General features: G+C 39.7%; 1 protein-coding gene across 1 annotated transcript in view; it reads left to right on the top strand.

Annotated features, from left to right (window-relative positions):
* Positions 1-482: 482 nt before the first annotated feature.
* LOC140210601 (neurotensin receptor type 1-like) overlaps positions 483-19,081 on the top strand; it is a 65,577-nt gene continuing 46,978 nt past the window's right edge. The window contains exon 1 of the mRNA XM_072279720.1: positions 483-1,148. Coding sequence (XP_072135821.1) covers positions 483-1,148 — 666 coding nt within the window. The remainder of the gene's footprint in view (positions 1,149-19,081) is intronic.

Raw genomic sequence — 19,081 nt, 5'->3', positions numbered from 1 at the left:
ATAAAGGTCTATAACTTGTGTGATAGAACATAGAACTTAGAATGGTATAGCTCAGGATCCGGCCCTTCGGTCATCCTGAGAGGCTGGAAATTCTCATCAGTGGGGACAGCATACGAAGTGAGACACGAGGAGAATGTTGTTTGATCAGAACAAGGAAAAGTTCGACTCTTTTATCTCAATCAGACACCAACATCATAAATAATTCAGTCTATGGGTAGTTAGAGAGAGAGAGAAAAAAAACATCTTTCCAAAGTGCCCAGGATCTGTCCCGGTCCTCCCGCCCCTTGCGTCACTGTCCCGGTGCCGGGACTTCATGCGGGGGAGTGGTGTAACTCAGGAATAAAAAGCCGGTGGTTGCTTTGGCGCCAGCTACTGCTCCCCTCGGCTGGAATCGCTCCAAAGCCTGCAATCTGACCGGAAGATTTGCCCCCCCCCCCCCCGCAATCCGCGGCGCTGTGAATCAGAACATTATCTGCAAAGGAATGAGTCTGGCGTTGAACTCCAGCCTGGAGGGGCGCGATGGGGACAGGGTCCAACGGGACCCCAGTCCGCCCAGCAACGGCAGCAGTGGGCTCCGGGACGCCGGAGAGAGCGACCTGGATGTGAACACGGACGTTTATTCCAAAGCGGTGGTCACCCTGATCTACATCTGTCTCTTCGTGCTGGGCTCGTTCGGTAACTTCATCACCATGTACACCCTGGTGAAGAAGAAGACACTGCAGCACCTGCAGGGCACCGTGAACTATCACCTCGCCAATCTCGCCCTGTCCGACCTCCTCATTCTCCTGCTCTGTATGCCCATCGAGCTCTACAACTTCATCTGGGTGCACCACCCCTGGGCTTTCGGTGACGCCGTGTGCCGGGGTTATTACTTTCTCCGGGATGCTTGCACCTATGCCACGGCGCTCAACATTGGCAGCCTCAGCGTCGAGCGCTACATGGCCATCTGTCACCCGTTCAAAGCCAAGACTCTTATGTCCAGCAGTCGCACCAAGAAGCTCATCTCCCTCATTTGGGTGCTGTCGTTCCTGCTCGCCACTCCAATGATCTTCACTATGGGGCAGAAGTATGCCAACCCTGTCCCCGATCCAGATGACTTGATCTGCACCACCATAGTGGATGAAATGACGGTCAAAACCGTCATTCAGGTAAGTAGTCGGCGCGGGATGGTCTCTCTAATCCGTTTCGTGTTGCCGGCAAACATAGCTTTGAAGTTAGTTTCCCACGCGTTACTCGTACCTGAGTTTTTGCATGGACGTTGAACGCGGGGATAAGCGGCAGCGTTCAAACTGAGTCTGGCGTTAAAGAAGGATTGTTGTCGGTGCGAGCAGAGCGCGGGCATGACAGGCGAGTTTCTATTGTGGAATAAACAGAGTTACGGACACAATGTGGGGCGCGAGTGGCATGGGCACGCAAAGGGGAATCAGAATCAGAAGAGCGAGGTAAATGGCTCTGCAGAGCGATGCCTCTTTTGGACCTGTAAAGGGTGAAGTGTAGAATCAGGGAGAGACGGCTGAGCCTGCGTTTTCCACTTATTTCTGCATCTTATTGTGTCTGTCCTGTCCCCCTTTGAAGGCCCTGATTGACTCGGTTTCTATCAATCTCCCAAGAGGTGAGTTCCTGGTCAGAACTGCACTGCAGAAGAAAGGGTTTCCCCGCGTCCGTTGACTTCCTCAAACACATCAACTAATGGGAACGGCTTCCTTTTGAAAGCAGACACCAGCTCTGATATTCACACTTTGCAAGTGTTATTGACGTTTAGAGTAGGATGAGTAGAACTCTAGGCGTGACTTTCCCTAGACTCGTACGGATGATCTCTCCATCCTGTTGTTAATGCAGAGAATAATTCATTATTTTTCTGCTAAAAATAGAGCCGATCAATGTTTTATGAAGCAACATGAAAACAATTAGAACAAGATTGGAAGTTCCATGCCTTTTTTGTACAGGGTTAAAATTAATCACTGATTGTGTTTTATCCTGTTTATAATGAAGTTGTTTGGGTAGGTGGAATAAATAATATAACAGGTTACTACTGTAGTTGTGAGAATTATGCATCAAAACATGGGTCCTTTTATTTTCTATAAAGCAACAATCAAGATATATTCATAAAAATGATATTGTTCTATAGCCATTATTTAAGTTTGCTTTCCTCTATTGATATTGAAAGTTTAATTAATAGAACTTGCTAATTCTTCAGTGTCCCTTCAACATTATAGCTCCATCACTAATTGTGAAGATTAGAATAGGTGTATGTGTACAGAGGTTTCATGAATAACTGAAGAGTGTTTCTCCATTGTACCTCCAAGGTCGCTAGGTCTTTGATCTTTGTTGCTTAAGCATAAAATGGAATGAAATTTTGGGGACTTCTGTAACAGGCAGACAATCCATCTTAGCAGGATTACCACCTAGACAGGGATGGTAAAACAAGTTTTCTTCAAATTGTGCAAGTTTCTATAATAAAATGAACTGCAAGGGTTTTTTTGGAATTAGAATCAGGTTTATTATCACTGATATATGCTGAGAAATTTATTGTTATGACATATAGTTGAAGAGTGTCAAGATATTCTTGGTTAAAATTATGCAAAATAACTTTAGAACATAGAAAATAGAATAGTACAGCACAGGAATGGGCCCTTTGCCCTGAAATGTTGTGCTGAATCAATTAATTTAGCAATCAAATAGCCAAATAAATTAATCTCTTCTGCATACGCAATCTTAATATCTTTTCATTTACTTCACATTCATGTATATAGCTCAATGTCTCCTTTAAAGCTCCTAATGTATCTGCCTCTACCACCACCCCAGGCACCCAACACTCTCTGTGTAAAAACTTGCCACTCACATTTCATTTGAACTCCCCCCCCCGCCCATTACCCTGTCTTTAAACTTCAAAGTAAATTTATTATCAAAGTACATGTATGCCACCAAATACAAACTTGAGATTCATTTTCTTGTAGGCATACTTAATAAATCCAATAACCATAACAGAATCAATGAAAGACTGTATCAACCATTGTGCAGGTACAAAAAGAAAGGGAAAAAAGAAATAATAATAATAATAATAATAATAATAAATAAAAGTTGTTGTTTTATAATATATTTTTTATGTGGAGCTTAAAGCGCAGCACTGAATTTTTGTACATTTTCAATTACAGAGAACAAAAAGTTTAAATTCTATATTTTAAACTCACAAGAAAATGTTGTGAAATTACATCATTTGTTGATGATTTAAATACATTGGAAAGTGAGAGCAGCTCTGCACTACTCCTATCCACTCATTTATAGTTTATCCCCATGGTCACCCAGTCTTATCAGAAAACTTTATTTGTCATTGGAAACAATGTTGTCTCAAAATAATAAAGGAAAAGTGCAGAAAAAAAGCATAATACAGGGTGGCATGGTAATGTAGCAGTTAGTGTAATGCTATTAGAGAGCAAACCACATTCAATTCCACCACTTTCTGTAAGTAGTTTGTATGCTCTCCCTGTAAACTCCGGGTGCTGTGGTATCCTCCAACGTTCCAAAGACATGGACTAGTAGGTTAATTGACCCCATGGGTGTAGTTGGGAGGCCTGGACTCATTGGGCCAGAAGGACCTGTTACCATGTTGTGTGTAACTCTATATGCAAAATAAGAATAAAATTATGCAAGTCATATCTTAAAGAGCACAGCGTGAATGTAAAATTAGATATCAAGGGTCCAGGTTAGAATTGAGAATGCACAGTTAGAATCATCATTCTCTAAAGCAGACCATCAAAGAATGACATGAGTGTGGTTATGTGCAGTGCTTCTACAGAGAAGACAAACTTCTTGAGAGAGACAGACAGGTTTCCATTTACCAGTAGGAGATCTATTGATGTTATAAGCAATTATGGTTTACTGGGTGTTTGGTTGATTGTTTTGGAGAGTGAAAAATAATTTTGAAGCATTTTCCCTAAAATGACCTTTATTTATCTCTCCTCCGTGATTCTCTGATTAGGGGTGAGATGTAGAAGCTTGCAACATGGGCAAGCTTGATGGATAGTTGGTTGTTTCAGACCTCTGTAAGACTAGTATCTGTCAGTGACTCAAGAGTGTGGAGGCTTGAACCAGTTTTTCACTTTTTATTCTGTGATGCAGAACTATATCTGATGTTATATCTTTCTTAATTACCCAGGGGATTTTGGCACAGCACTTGGAAGCAGCTTTATTTCATACTATCATATTTAAGTTAAAGGGATTTGTTTGTCCAAGTCTTTTCTTTTTCAATATTTTTATTGATCTCTTACATAAAAGAATACAAAGTACAGTAGGATATATAAAATATATCAATTACAATATATTGGAATCACAAATATATTCTCATTACCCCATATCCGTATAAATTAAATTTAAACATAATATTGAAAAGAGATAATTCTATCATACAAAAAAATTTAACCCCACTACCAGAAAAAAAATCTGTTTGGTTAAAAAAAAGGAAAAAAATCCTTATCATATAGTAAAACATATTATTAGCCAACATCTGTGCTTAATATCAAAAATTTTGAAAATAATTCAAAAAAAGTCCACACAATGTTAAGAAATCTTGTATAGGTTCAGAAATTGAACAGCGAATCTTCTCTAAATTTAAGCATGACATAACATCATGTAACCAATGAGTATGAGTAGGCAGAGTGACATCCTTCCACTTAAGCAACAATGCCCTCCTGGTTATAAGAGAAATAAAGGCCAAAATGTGCAAATCATGTGTCTCCAAGATAATATCATTTCCTCCAACAATTCCAAATAAGGCAGTCAAAGGATTGGGTTTAAAATTTACTTTAAAAAGCACCGACAAAGTTTGGAATACTTCCTTCCAATATTTTTCAAGACTCGGACAAGTCCAAAACATATGAATTAGTGAAGCTTCTCGATTGTTACATCTATCACAATAGGGAGATACTGTATATCCGAATAAACACAAGACAGCTTATCTTTAGTCATGTGGGCCCTATGAACCATTTAAATTGTAGAAGGGAATGACGGGCACATAATGATGAGGAATTAACCAATTTAAAAATTTAATTCCAAGTATCCTCAGAAATTGGAATCTGTAAATCTTGTTCCCAGAGATTTTTAATTTTGTCTAAAGGAATATTATACAACTTACCATAAATATTAGATATAGATCCATTATGGCAGGTATTCAAGTTAAAAATTGTATCAAGTAAATTCTTATCTGGACCTTTAGGAAATGTATGTACTTGAGAATGCAAATGTCTCTAATTTGTAAATATCAAAAGAAGTGGGTTTTGGGTAGAATATACTTAGATGACAATTGTTCAAATGAAGAGAGACTATCTGCAACAAACAAATCCTGAAAACATTTAATACCCAATCTATTCCACTGTTTAAAAACAATATCAGTTTTTAAAAAATAGGTTTAAAAAAAGTTAGAAACAATGGGGCTTGAAAGTGAAAACCTCAAAAAACCTAATATTTTCTAAATTGCACCCAAATCCTCAAAATGTGTTTAACTACAAGATTATCAGTTAAATTACATAAAGATAAAGGAATTGAGGATCCAAGAAGAAAAATGATAGAAAATTTAGTAATAGAATTAGCTTCTAAAGAAACCCAGACCAGACAGTCCTCTTGATTAATATAGTATAACCAAAACGTAAGATTCCGTATATTGACTGCCCAGTAATAAAACCTAAAATTGGGTAAGGCGAGACCTCCATTCTTTTTAGCTTTTTGAAGATGAACTTTATTTAATCGAGATATTTTATTTTTTCATATATAAGAAGATATAATAGAATCCAGGGAATCAAAAAAGGATTTAGGAATAAAAACAGGTGCGGCCTGAAATAAATATAAAAATTTAGGCAAAATATTCATTTTAATAGAATTAATTTGGCCAATCAACGATAAAGAGAGGGGTGACCAATTTGATAGTGCCTTCTTAACATAATTCAGAAGTGTAAAAAAAATGTCTTTAAAAAGGAATTTATAATTCCTCGTAATTGTTACGCCGAAATAAGTAAATAGATTTCTTACAATTTTAAAAGGGTTAGTATTAACTAATACTAAACTATTCAAAGGAAAAATTCACTCTTATGAAAGTTAAGTTTATATCCTGAAAACTGACTAAAGCAGGAGAGTAAAGAAAGTACGGAAGGTGAAGAAGACTCCACAATAGAAATGTAGAGCAAAAGGTCATCAGCATAAAGCGAAACTTTGTGGGTAATACTTCTACTTAAAATACCAGGGATATCAGTAGATTCCCAGAAACAATAGTTAAAGGTCCTAAAACCAAATTAAAAAGCAAAGGACAACCTTGTCTGGTTCCATGTTGAAGCTTAAATGGTTTAGAATTCTGAGAGTTAGTAAGAACCTGAGTGGAGGGAGATAAATAAAGTAATTTAATCCATTGAATAAAATCGAGCCCAAGGTTAATTTTTTCTAAAGTTTTAAATAAATAATTCCATTCAACCCGATCAAAGGCTTTCTCAGCATCTAAGGATATCACACATTCCGATATCGCCTTAGAAGGAGAATAAATAATATTCAATAAATGACAAATATTAAAGTGGGAGTATCGATTTTTGATATTCCAAGTCTTTTAATATCTTATACCATTCATACCTTAGGGGAAAGCCAACGTCTCATACATACATAGAAATCTACAGCACATCACAGGCCTTTTGGCCCACATCTGTTTGTGATAACAAGCTAACTAGCAAACTTGGGGAATGTTTGGTGCAAATACTTTCATCTTACGCAAATTAGCTGTATTCTTGTGACTTTCAATGAGCCACCTGCAAACTGAAGTTGTAAAAGCCATTAATTCAGCACCGCAAGCTGGTGCATTTGGAAGAATCTCTCAGAACTATGCCCCTGAAATGAAAGCCCATTGAGTTTTATACTCTTTAAACACAGAGGGAAAATAGTTGAGCTTCAGAATATCTAATCCCTACGATGAACCTTGTAATGGGAAATTGCAACTCCATGCAGGAAGTCAAATTAGATGATGAACCATGGCAGAGTGCAAGAGAAATTTATGGGTAGACATTGAAGTAGACAGCTCTCGAAGGTAGGGCTCAGCTGGTCAGGAAGCATCTATGGAGAGAAACAAATGCCAAATAAAACCTTATCGGGTTTTAGCCTGAAATGTCAACTATTTATTCCTCACCATAGATGTTCCCGACCTACTGAGTTCCTCAAGCACTTTATGTGTGTTGTTCAAGATTTCCAGCATTAGCAGGACTCTTGTGTTCTTGAAAAGAGAATGAGTCTTTAAGTCTGACCATGCACAGATTTTTAATTTCTAAAAATATTAGATTAGCTTAGATTATGAGAATACTCAGTCCTCTTTTATTGTCATTTAGAAATGCATACATGCATTAAGAAATGATACAATGTTCCTCCAGAGTGATATCACAGAAAACAGGACAAACCAAAGACTAACACTGACAGAACCACATAATTATAACATACAGTTACAGCAATGCAAAACAATACCATAATTTGATAAAGAACAGACCATGGGCACGGTAAAAAAAAGTCTCAAGTCCCGATCGACTCCCGAGTCCCTGATAGCAGGTGGCAAAAGGGAGAAACTCCGTGCCATAAACCTCCAGGCACCGTCAACTCGCCAATGCATTGGAAGCAGCCGACCACAGCCGACATCAAGTCCATCCATCCGAAAACTTCGAGCCTCCGACCAGCCCCTCTGATACAGCCTCCCGAGCACTATCCTCTGCCGAGCGCCTTCAACCTAGCCCTGGCCGCCGAAACAAGCAAAGCCGAGGATTCGGGGCCTTCTGCTCTGGAGATTCCAGTTACCACACAGTAGCAACGGTGGCAAAGCCAGCATTTGAGAAGTTCCTCCAGATGTTCCTCTGTACTCTCACGTCTGTCTTCATCAAATCAGAATTGTGCACGGTACCCTACTTGACAGATTACAGATATCATTCACCGGAGAGGCCGCACACACTGCGTCACGCCGCCATCTTCTCCTCCTCCTCTTAATAATACTAGTAACTTTGGTACAGTATGTAGCAATGTTCGTGTTAGGTGGACTAATATTAATACTAGTGGACACAGATACTTGAAGAATCAGATTTCATTAACAACAAAGCAAGGTTCTGCAAAATGTCAATTTGGAAAATACCTCTTTATTAGGCTACGTTTACAGTTTCCTTGCTTGTGAAGTAAGTACTGGAATTTGATTGTAAACAAGGTGGGACAGTGGAAACCTGATTGGATGTGGACTAACCAATCAGGAGGAAAGGACATAGGGGATATATATACCACTGGACTAGACATGCCCAAGCATCATTCCTGATGAAGCTGGTAGAGTTTATCATCGAAACGTCGGTTAAAATTGATACATGTACCCGGCAGGAAGCCCGAGAAGAGTTTATCTGGTATTTCCTCCAATTCCAATGGACTTCCCTTTGGCTTCACAACACTTGTAAAGGCATGTCCCAAAACCAAATTACATACAATAAGTGAATTTAATGTAGCACACACAAAGCTCTGGAGGAACCCAGTAGGTCAGGCAGCATTTCTGGAAAGGAATAATGATTCAATGTTTCAGACCAAGACCCTTCACCAGGACTCAATCAGTATGTAAATTATTAGGAACTGCCTGAGTCGTCAGATATGTCAATTACACAATAATATATTGTAACCGCAATTTTTACTTGATCTCCAAAGCTTCTCTGGCCCAACTTTTTATAGCTAAATTAGCATTTACAGTACTTTCTTACTCAGTCCTTCCAACCCTTTTGTTCATTTTATACAACTAGTGTTCGACATTTTCATTTTTTACCAGATTTCATTAACAAATAAGCTGGTTTTCTTTCTTGATGGTATTTGATCATTTTATGCAACAACACACAAAATGCCAAAAGAACTCAGCAGGCGAGGCAGCATCTATGGAAAAAAGTATAGTCGACCTTTCGGGCCGAAACCATTCGACAGGACTTAGGGTCCTCCAGCATTTTGTGTGCGTTGCTCAGATTTCCAGCATCTTCATATTTTCTCTTGTTTGTGATTTGATCGTTTTGTTGTTTGTTGCAGTAAACTGTTACTTCCTTAGACAAGCTAATTATTTCTGAAACTTTCAACCACTGATTGGGAATTCAAGCTACAATAATATCATAATTTCATTCACTTGGAAATGAATTATTCCTCCAGTCATCGTCATCATCATCAGGTGCCATGCCCGGTTTGAGCTTTGACTGCCATGGCCCACACACTCCTGTTTCAGGTCAAGTGGATCAATTCATTGGTATGCATTTCCAGTTCTCTGGCTGCTGTCTCCATCATAATTTGTCTCTGTCCTCCTCTTGCTTTCTTCCCTTCAATCTTTCTCATAATTACCATGCATTCTAACTCCTCTTTCCTAATCACATGTCCAATGAAGTTACGTTGCCTTTTCATGATCTCATACATTATTTCTCTTTTTGTGTTTGCTCTGTTCATGACATCCTCATTAGATATTCGTTTCATCCATGATATTCTTTGTCTCCTCCTAAAAAACCACATTTCTGCTGCTACAAATCGTTTCCTCATGTTACTAGATATTGTCCAACATGCTGAGCCATATAACATAACTGGATAAACATAACATTTCAGTACTCTGAGGTGGGTTGTCATGCCTGGTTTAGTATTGATCAGTCTGCTCTTCATTCTCGTAAAGGTGTCTTTTGCCATCCCTTCTTCTTTTGATGTCCAAGTCGCATCTGCCACCTAAGGTCACCCAGCTTCCTAAGTAGCAAAAGTTCTGTACTTGTTTTATGTCTTCCCCATTTATTCTCTGCCTGCAGATAGGATTCTCCTTCTTTTTGGATATCACCATACATTCTGTCTTTTTGCAATCGATGATAGACCCATTTTTGCACTTTCTTCAACAATTATATCAATTAAGTTTTGTAATTCTTTTGTACTTGCAATTAACACAGTGTCATCTGCATAACTGAAATTATTGATGTTTTCACCGCCAACTTTGGCATGATATACTACTGGGTCATGGTCACTATTACAGTCTGCACCTGGATATGTTTTGCATTGAGTCACTGCGTTTCTAAATCTTTGGTTTATAGTAATAAAGTCAATTTTATTTCTAGTGTTATCACCTGGACTCCTCCAGGTCCACAAGCATCTTGGATGGTTTTTAAAGTAGGTATTCATAATGACCAGATTATTCATCTTGCACCATTCTACCCATTTCTCACTTCTTTCATTTCTTTCCCCTAGTCCAAACTTTCCTATGGTATTCCTCCAGTACTATTTTATAATTGCTGATTTCCTTACTATTATAGAAACTTTAAATCATTAATCTGGAAATTTGGCATCATAATCAATATATTTGCATGCTATGTGAAGGAGTTTAATCTGAGAGCTAAATGTTAAATACAATTGGTCCTTTGTGTGTTTATTAAGTTCATTCAGGTTATTTTATGTACATGAGGTCATGTACACAAAGACTGTAGGATATTCAGTGTTTTGCAACAGTGCCAAAAACATTTAAAGTCTGCTAATGGTTTAGTAGACTCACTCGGCAGAGTTTAATAGATAATTCATGATTGTTTATATGTGACTTAACATTCACCAGCCTTACCTGGGGCACATAGGGCTTGATGAGACCACGTTTAGTAACACTGCTGCTATATAAAAATACATCAATACATCAGTCACAGTTCAGAACAGACTTACTGGTCTAAAACATAGACCAGTGATGGACAGGCTATGCTTTCATCCACTGCAATTTAGAAGAACGAGAGGTGACTTGATTGTACCATATAAGATCATAAGGCATCTTGACAGGTTGATGTTGAGACCATAAGACCATAAGTTATAGGGACAGAATTAGGCTATTTGACCCATCAAGTCTGCTCCTCCATTTAATCATAGCTGATCCATTTCCCTTTCAGCCTCAATCTTCTGCCTTCTCCCCATATCCCTTCATGCCCTGACTAATCAATAATCTATCATGACGGCCTCCACAACTGCCTGTGGCAATGAATTCCACAGATTCACAATTCTCTAGCAAAAGAAATACCTCCTCATCTCCATTCCAAAAGGACGCTCCTCTATTCTGAGGCTGTGTCCTCTGGTCTTAGACTCTCCAACCATAGGAAACATCCTCTGAGGATGTTCTTTATTGGAAAATATAATAAAATAAATAATCATTCAATGAAGATGGTAATGAGGTGAGCATTTTCCTGTCAGAGTGTCATGGAACTCTCTTTCTCAATGGGTGGTGGTCTGCCAGAAATCTTAAGGAGGATGTATCTCAAACGTTCAAGCCTAAAATGGTATCGTGGGTAGGTAGGTGTACAGAGTTAAGGTTACAGTCAACTGAGCTGTGATCTTATTGAAGAGCAGGCATGAGGGGTACCTAATACAGGTATCTCTTTGTTTGTATTGTATATCTATGACTATTGAATCCAAATATCAATCTAGGGTCAGATCAGTTCTTTTTATTGTTCTCTCTATTTCTTTCCTTATTTCAATCATCCTACATACAACTCACATCCTCATCCATCAATAGACACCAATCTAATTATGCACTCTACTTCCTGTCTTTGCCTGAATCCCTAATGTCCAGATCAAAACCGTAGAGCACTATGTATTTCTGAATGTACTGTCAAAGTACTGCCTAGCTGTACATTATCACAAGCTATAGCATATGGGCAATAATCTGATACATAGTAAGCAATGTTATAAATCTTCTATTCATTCTTGTCACTAGCATTGCAATGCCATCATTAACTAATATAAAACAAATGGAATAATAAAATTGCTAAGATAATCGAAAATGATATGCACATGTGTCTTTCCATGATAAGATTACTCGATTTTATTTCTGGGCCTAAATCATTAATTATTGTAAGGGCTAACCATGAATTCACAATGAGCTGTTCTCTACTCTCAGTTGGTGCACATTTAATTTATTCTTTGGGCACAGTAAGTGAGGACGTGACATTGAATAGCTCTTGGATCATCAACTTCAGATCAGATTATATAATTTACAGTGGTGTTTCTTACATCTTGCATGCATCTACTTTAAAATCAGGTGGACTTCCAAAAGCAATTTGTTGACAGGAATTTCAGAAAAGCATTTAGAGATCTTATTATCCTACTTTTTAAAACCTTCTTTTCTGCATGAAAGTGTATAACAAATGTGTTGTAGTAAGACTAAAAGACTAAATTAGAATGATATACATGCATTAAAGCAGGTTAAGTATTCACAACCTGAACCCATGATTGAATGCAATGCACTCTGATATGTTTTTACAATTTAAAGTGCATTAAACTGGTTTGCTGAGAGAGTAATTTATTTATTCCATTATATTTTACATGCTAAACTTAATTCTTCTATTATTTGTCAATATATTTAATATATATAATTCTCTGCTTCTGGATCAGTACTTGTGATATAATATAACTCAATTCAAAATGTTTGAACTAATTATAGTCTTATGAATTATACCTATTACAAACAGTGTTTTCACAATCCGAGTGTGAAGTATTTTTATCTCATGGGTTCCAGCAACACAAGAAGTGCCTTCTTAGTGGAAGTTAAAAATGACCAATTAATACTGACCTTCCTAGTGATTCACATATTCCGATCATTACACATTTCAATACAATCTTATTTCATTCTTTAAACTCCAGAGAGTATGCAGTACGTGCTTCCTTTATTGAATGCCCCATTTAAGAATCTTGGCTACACTCTCTCCAGGACAACTAGATCATTCCTTAGGTGAGGAGATCAAAACTCTGTGCAGAAATGCTATGAGCAAAGTACTGAGTTTTCAGCAGTTGTTTGATGCAAACTCTTATCTATTATTTATAGCGATAATCAAAAGTTGGAAACTGATGTGGTTTCACAAGGAGGGAGAAGTCTCATGCTGTTGTGGTAGATTCAAAACCTTCAAAGGCTTTGCCACCAGTTTAATAGCACATTGCTTTCTGTGCAGCTGAGTACAGTGAGGAGCTGCTGAAAAATTCTCTTTCCCAGCCACAGGAGGAAGCTGCAAGTGCCAGAACGTGGCATATGTGGTGACGCCTACAAGCTGCACCCTGCACACCCTTAGGTTGCCTTGGTTGTGAATGTAAACAACTCATTTCACTGTGTGATAAATAAATTAAACATTATATCCCTATGCATTTCAAATCATAGTCGGGGATTTCAACCAGGCTTGCTTGAAGAAAACCCTGCCCAGTTTCCATCAGCATGTAACCTGCGGCACCAAAGGTCCCAGCACAATAGACCACTGTCATACTAAGATAAGGAGTGCCTACCATTCCTTGCCCAGACTGCATGTTGGTAAATTGGATCACTTTGTCCTTCTCCTAACCGCATACAGGTAGAGGCTAAAGAGCAAAGTTCCAGAGATTGGGACAACAAAGAAGTAGTCACAGGAGGCAGAGAAGAGGTTATGGGATTGCTTTGAGTCAGTGGACTGGGCCTTGATCAAGGACTCATCTGTGGATCTGAATAATTACATCATGGTTGTAACAATCTCCATTCAAGCAGTTGTAGATGGGCGTGATCCCACAAAATCATTTCAGAGTCTTTCCCAATCAGAAGCCCTGAATAAACCATTGGATCCGCAGTCTGCTGAGGGCCAGATAAGAAGCATTCAAGTCTGGTGACCAACCAAGAAAATTACAAGAGGTCCAGGTACAATCTCTGGAAAGCCATGTCATGGGCAAAGTGGCAACTCCAGACTAAACTTGAATCAATAAAGGATGCTCGACAGTTGTGGCAGTGCTTGAATACTATCACCTCTTACAAAGTTAAATAAAGTGACTGCAAGGCTTTGCTTCCAGATGAGCTCAATGCATTCTATTCTTGCTTTGGCTGACAAAACATGGAGGAACCATCACAAACTCCCACATACAAAAGACAAAGTCAGCATGGATTTGTGAAAGGAAAATCATGTCTGACGAATCTCATAGAATTTTTTGAGGATGTAACTAGTAGAGTGGATAGGGGAGAATCAGTGGATGTGGTATATTTGGATTTTCAAAAGGCTTTTGACAAGGTCCCACACAGGAGATTAGTGTGCAAACTTAAAGCACACGGTATTGGGGGTAAGGTATTGATGTGGATAGAGAATTGGTTAGCAGACAGGAAGCAAAGAGTGGGAATAAACGGGACCTTTTCAGAATGGCAGGCGGTGACTAGTGGGGTACCGCAAGGCTCAGTGCTGGGACCCCAGTTGTTTACAATATATATTAATGACTTGGATGAGGGAATTAAATGCAGCATCTCCAAGTTTGCGGATGACACGAAGCTGGGTGGCAGTGTTAGCTGTGAGGAGGATGCTAAGGGGATGCAGGGTGACTTGGATAGGTTGGGTGAGTGGGCAAATTCATGGCAGATGCAATTTAATGTGGATAAATGTGAAGTTATCCACTTTGGTGGCAAAAATAGGAAAACAGATTATTATCTGAATGGTGGCCAATTAGGAAAAGGGGAGGTGCAACGTGACCTGGGTGTCATTATACACCAGTCATTGAAAGTGGGCATGCAGGTACAGCAGGCGGTGAAAAAGGCGAATGGTATGCTGGCATTTATAGCGAGAGGATTTGAGTACAGGAACAGGGAGGTACTACTGCAGTTGTACAAGGCCTTGGTGAGACCGCACCTGGAATATTGTGTGCAGTTTTGGTCCCCTAATCTGAGGAAAGACATCCTTGCCATAGAGGGAGTACAGAGAAGGTTCACCAGATTGATTCCTGGGATGGCAGGACTTTCATATGAAGAAAGAATGGATGAACTGGGCTTGTACTTGTTGGAATTTAGAAGATTGAGGGGGGATCTGATTGAAACGTATAAGATCCTAAGGGGATTGGACAGGCTAGATGCAGGAAGATTGTTCCCGATGTTGGGGAAGTCCAGAACGAGGGGTCACAGTTTGAGGATAGAGGGGAAGCCTTTTAGGACTGAGATTAGGAAAAACTTCTTCACACAGAGAGTGGTGAATCTGTGGAATTCTCTGCCACAGGAAACAGTTGAGGCCAGTTCATTGGCTATATTTAAGAGGGAGTTAGATATGGCCCTTGTGGCTACGGGGGTCAGGGGGTATGGAGGGAAGGCTGGGGCGGTGTTCTGAGTTGGATGATCAGCCATGATCATAATAAGTGGCGGTGCAGGCTCGAAGGGCCGAATGGCCTACTCCTGTACCTATTTTCTATGTTTCTATGTTTCTATACCCTGATGATCCTATGATTTCAGTCTCTGAGGCTAATGTGTAAGCAGCCTTCAGAAGGGTGAAACCACAAAATCATCCAGCCCGGACGGGGTACCTAGCCAAGTCTTAAAGACTTGTGCTGATCAACTGACTGGAGTGTTCACTGAGATCTTTAACCTCTCGCTTCAGCAGTCCGAGGCACCCATATGTTTCAAGCAGGCTTCAACTATACCACTGCCCAAGAAGAACGTGGTGATCTGTCTGAATAACTATCATTTTGAAGCACTAACATCCACAGTGATGAAGTGTTCTGAAAGGTTGGTGATGAAACATACCAACTCCTGCCTGAGAAGCCAGTTGGATCTGTTCCAATTTGCCTGCTGGAGCAACAGGTCCACAGCAGATGTGATCTCATTAGTTCTTCACTCAATCCTGGAACATCTGGACAGCAAAGATGCATACATCTTTATTGACTGCAGCTCGGCATTCAGTACCACCCTCCCTTCAGAACTAAGCAATCAGCTCCAAGACAGCATCAATATCTCTTGTGCAATTGGATCCTCAGTTTCCTCACTTGCAGACCCCAATCAGTTCAGATGGGCAACGACATCTCCTCCACGATCTCTATCAACGCAAGTGCACTACAAAGCTGTCTGCTTAGTTTCCTGCTCTGCTCAATACATTCATGACTGTGTGGATAAGCACAGCTCCAATGCCATGTTCAAAGCATCCAAAGCTGTCAGAACCACTCCCTGCAGTCCCAGAGTCAACTCCTGCAACCACCACGGAAGAGGCTATAGAATCTGAGATTCTTTTACAGCCACGTGTCTCACTGGCCAAGAACAGTGATCCCATTCGTCAGGAAAATCTTTATCCCAAAAGATTAAACATAGAACACAGAACATAGAATATAAGAATTAGAATTTTATTTTTTTACATCTATCTCACAACATGAGGGAGCAAAAATCTTTATGTTGCACCTCCTTCACCATGTACAAGCAGCAAGGAAGGGAAATGTGGGAAGATATTGCCCAAACACTAAGATTATATACATAATTGTTTTGTATACATGTACTTACAGTCCAATACAATGTACAGTCAGATATGCAATCAGATCAATGTGTATTGATAAATCTGATGGCCTGGTGAAAGAAGCTGTCCCGTAATGCTGCGGTACCATTTGCCAGACAGAAGCAGCTGAAACAGTTTTTGGTTGGGGTGGCTGGAGTCCCTGATGGCCCTCTGGAACTTTTTTAATGCACCTACTGCTGTAAACGTCCTGAAATCCTCCACAGTGATTAAACCTTTAGGCTTGAATGGGACAGATTAAAATTTGCTGTGCTGTGTATGTCTATATAGTGGTTGTATTATATTGTATACTGTGTATGTGTGTGTATATATATAGATGTGTGTGTGTGTGTGTGTGTGTGTGTGTGTGTGTGTGTGTGTGTGTGTGTGTGTGTGTGTGTGCGTGTATAATAACTACAGAGCAATACGTTACATATTAAGAGTTGAGATGCATTCTGTATTGAGTTGGAGTTGTAAATATATTGTTCAATTAAGCATTTTGTTTGTGTAATTCATTGTGGAGTACTGTGTCGAGTTCTAGTCGCCTCGCTATAGGAAGGATGTGGAAGCATTGGAAAGGATACAGAGGAGATTTACCAGGATGCTGCCTGGTTTAGAGAGTATGCCTTATGATCAGAGATTAAGGGAGCTAGGGCTTTACTCTCTGGAGAGAAGGAGGATGAGAGGAGACATGATAGAGGTATATAAGATATTAAGAGAAATAGGTAGAGTGGATAGCCAGCCCCTCTTCCCCAGAGCACCGCTGCTCAATACAAGAGGACATGGCTTTAAGGTAAGGGGTGGGAAGTTCAAGGGGGGTATTAGAAGAAGGTTTTTTTACTCAGAGAGTGGTTGGTGCGTAGAATGCACTGCCTGAGTCAGTGGTGGAGGCAGATACACTAGTGAAATTTAAGAGACTACTGGACAGATATATGGAGGAATTTAAGGTGGGCGGTTATATGGGAGGCAGGGCTTAAGGGTCAGCACAACATTGTGGGCCAAAGGACCTGTACTGTGCTGTAATGTTCTATGTTCTATATGCAAGAATTATGTGAATGGTATACGTCATTACACCACCACACCATATGTGAGTCCCTCACTAAAGAAAAAGAAAAGAACAGCTAATTAGACCATTATCCAGGCTCCTGTGTTTTTCTTTTGCTTAGTTCCTGGAGTTACAAAACATATCACTAACCAGGTCTGTAGACGTGTGTACAGTTGTACATTCACCTATATACAGCTGTGTGCAACAGCCCATCCCTTCAACACCTCACAATCTACTTTGTCAAGGCCCTGCCCCATTTTGTCTGCCTCCATTTTCTCTGTAACCATTACACTTTATTCTGCAATCTGTTATTGTTTCTGGGTACGCTGCCTCAATGTAGAGATGTGATGGAATGAATTGTATAGACGGCATGAAAAAACAATTTTTCACTGTACCTTGGTACATGTGACAATAGAGTTTAGATTATGAGGACACGCAATCCTCTTTTATTGTCATTTAGTAATGTATGCATTAAGAAATGATACAATATTCCTTCGGTGTGATATCACAAAAACACAGGACAGACCAAGACAGAAAAACTAACAAAAACACACAATTATAACATATAGTTACAACAGTGCAACAATACCATAACTTGATGAAGAACAGTCCATGGCACAGTAAAAAAGTTCAAAAGTTTCTCGAAAGTCCCACATCTCACACAGATGGGAGAAGGAAGCAAACTCTCCCTGCCATACCCGACCACAGTCCGACTCTGAGTCGTCCGAAAACTTCGAGCTCTGATCAGCCCTCCGACACCAAGTACTGAGCACCATCTCTATCCGAACATTTTGACCTCAGCCTCGGTCACCAGCAGCAAGCAAAGCCGGGGATTTTGGAGCCTACCCTCTGGAGATTCTTGATCGCACAGTAACAACAGCAGCGAACCAGGCATTCCAGAAATTTCTCCTGATGTTCCTCTGCTTCTCACGCCTGTCAATAACAAACCAATCAGCAATCATATTAACACACTGGTGAATTCTTTATTTTCCATTTTTGAAGGAGCTGTACTTATCTACCATGGATAGGTGCAACATAATTAATTACAACCCATCACAAGTTGAAACAGGGTAATTGCTGCTCTATGAAACCACCGTTGGAGGGAACAGTTTCTGCTCTACTGTCCTGACCATCTTGAATGACAGCTACCCATATCCTGCCAAGCCAGTGACAAATACACTCAGTGTACAACCTGTAGAACTGCTCGTTAATGCAAGTATTAAATCAATCAATCATGTGGCAGCAACTCAATGCATAAAAGCGTGCAGACATGGTAAAAATGTTTGGTTATTGTTGTTTGGCCTTTTCAAGAGTCAACCACATGGCTGGGAAAGTGGGGTAGGTCTGGAATCACAAATAACTCAGACCAGGAAAGGTTGTAATGATTTAAATTATTTTTATGATTATCTATAGTTTTTTGCCTACCTTTGTCAAACCTAGTATATATTTTTAATACAATATTATTATCCTGGTTGTTGTTCAGACCAAACATTAGAATGGGGAAGAAATGTGAGCTATGTTGGCCTTCAATGCAAGAAGGATTGAATTTAAGAGCAGGGAGGTTGTTCTGCAACTGTACAGGCTACTGGAGTACTGTGTGCAGTTCTAGAAGGATACACTGGCTTTGGAGGTGGTGCAGAGGAGGTTCACCAGGTTGATTCTAGAGATGAAGGGGTTAGCCTATGGGGAGAAGTAGAGATACCTGGGACTGTACTCGCTGGAATTCAGAAGAATAAGAGGATATCTTATAGAAACATATAAAATTATTAAAGCGATAGATAAGATG

Source organism: Mobula birostris, chromosome 2 (genome assembly GCF_030028105.1).
Source record: "Mobula birostris isolate sMobBir1 chromosome 2, sMobBir1.hap1, whole genome shotgun sequence".
NCBI lineage: Eukaryota > Metazoa > Chordata > Chondrichthyes > Myliobatiformes > Myliobatidae > Mobula > Mobula birostris.
This window is presented reverse-complemented; position numbering and strand designations above follow the sequence as displayed.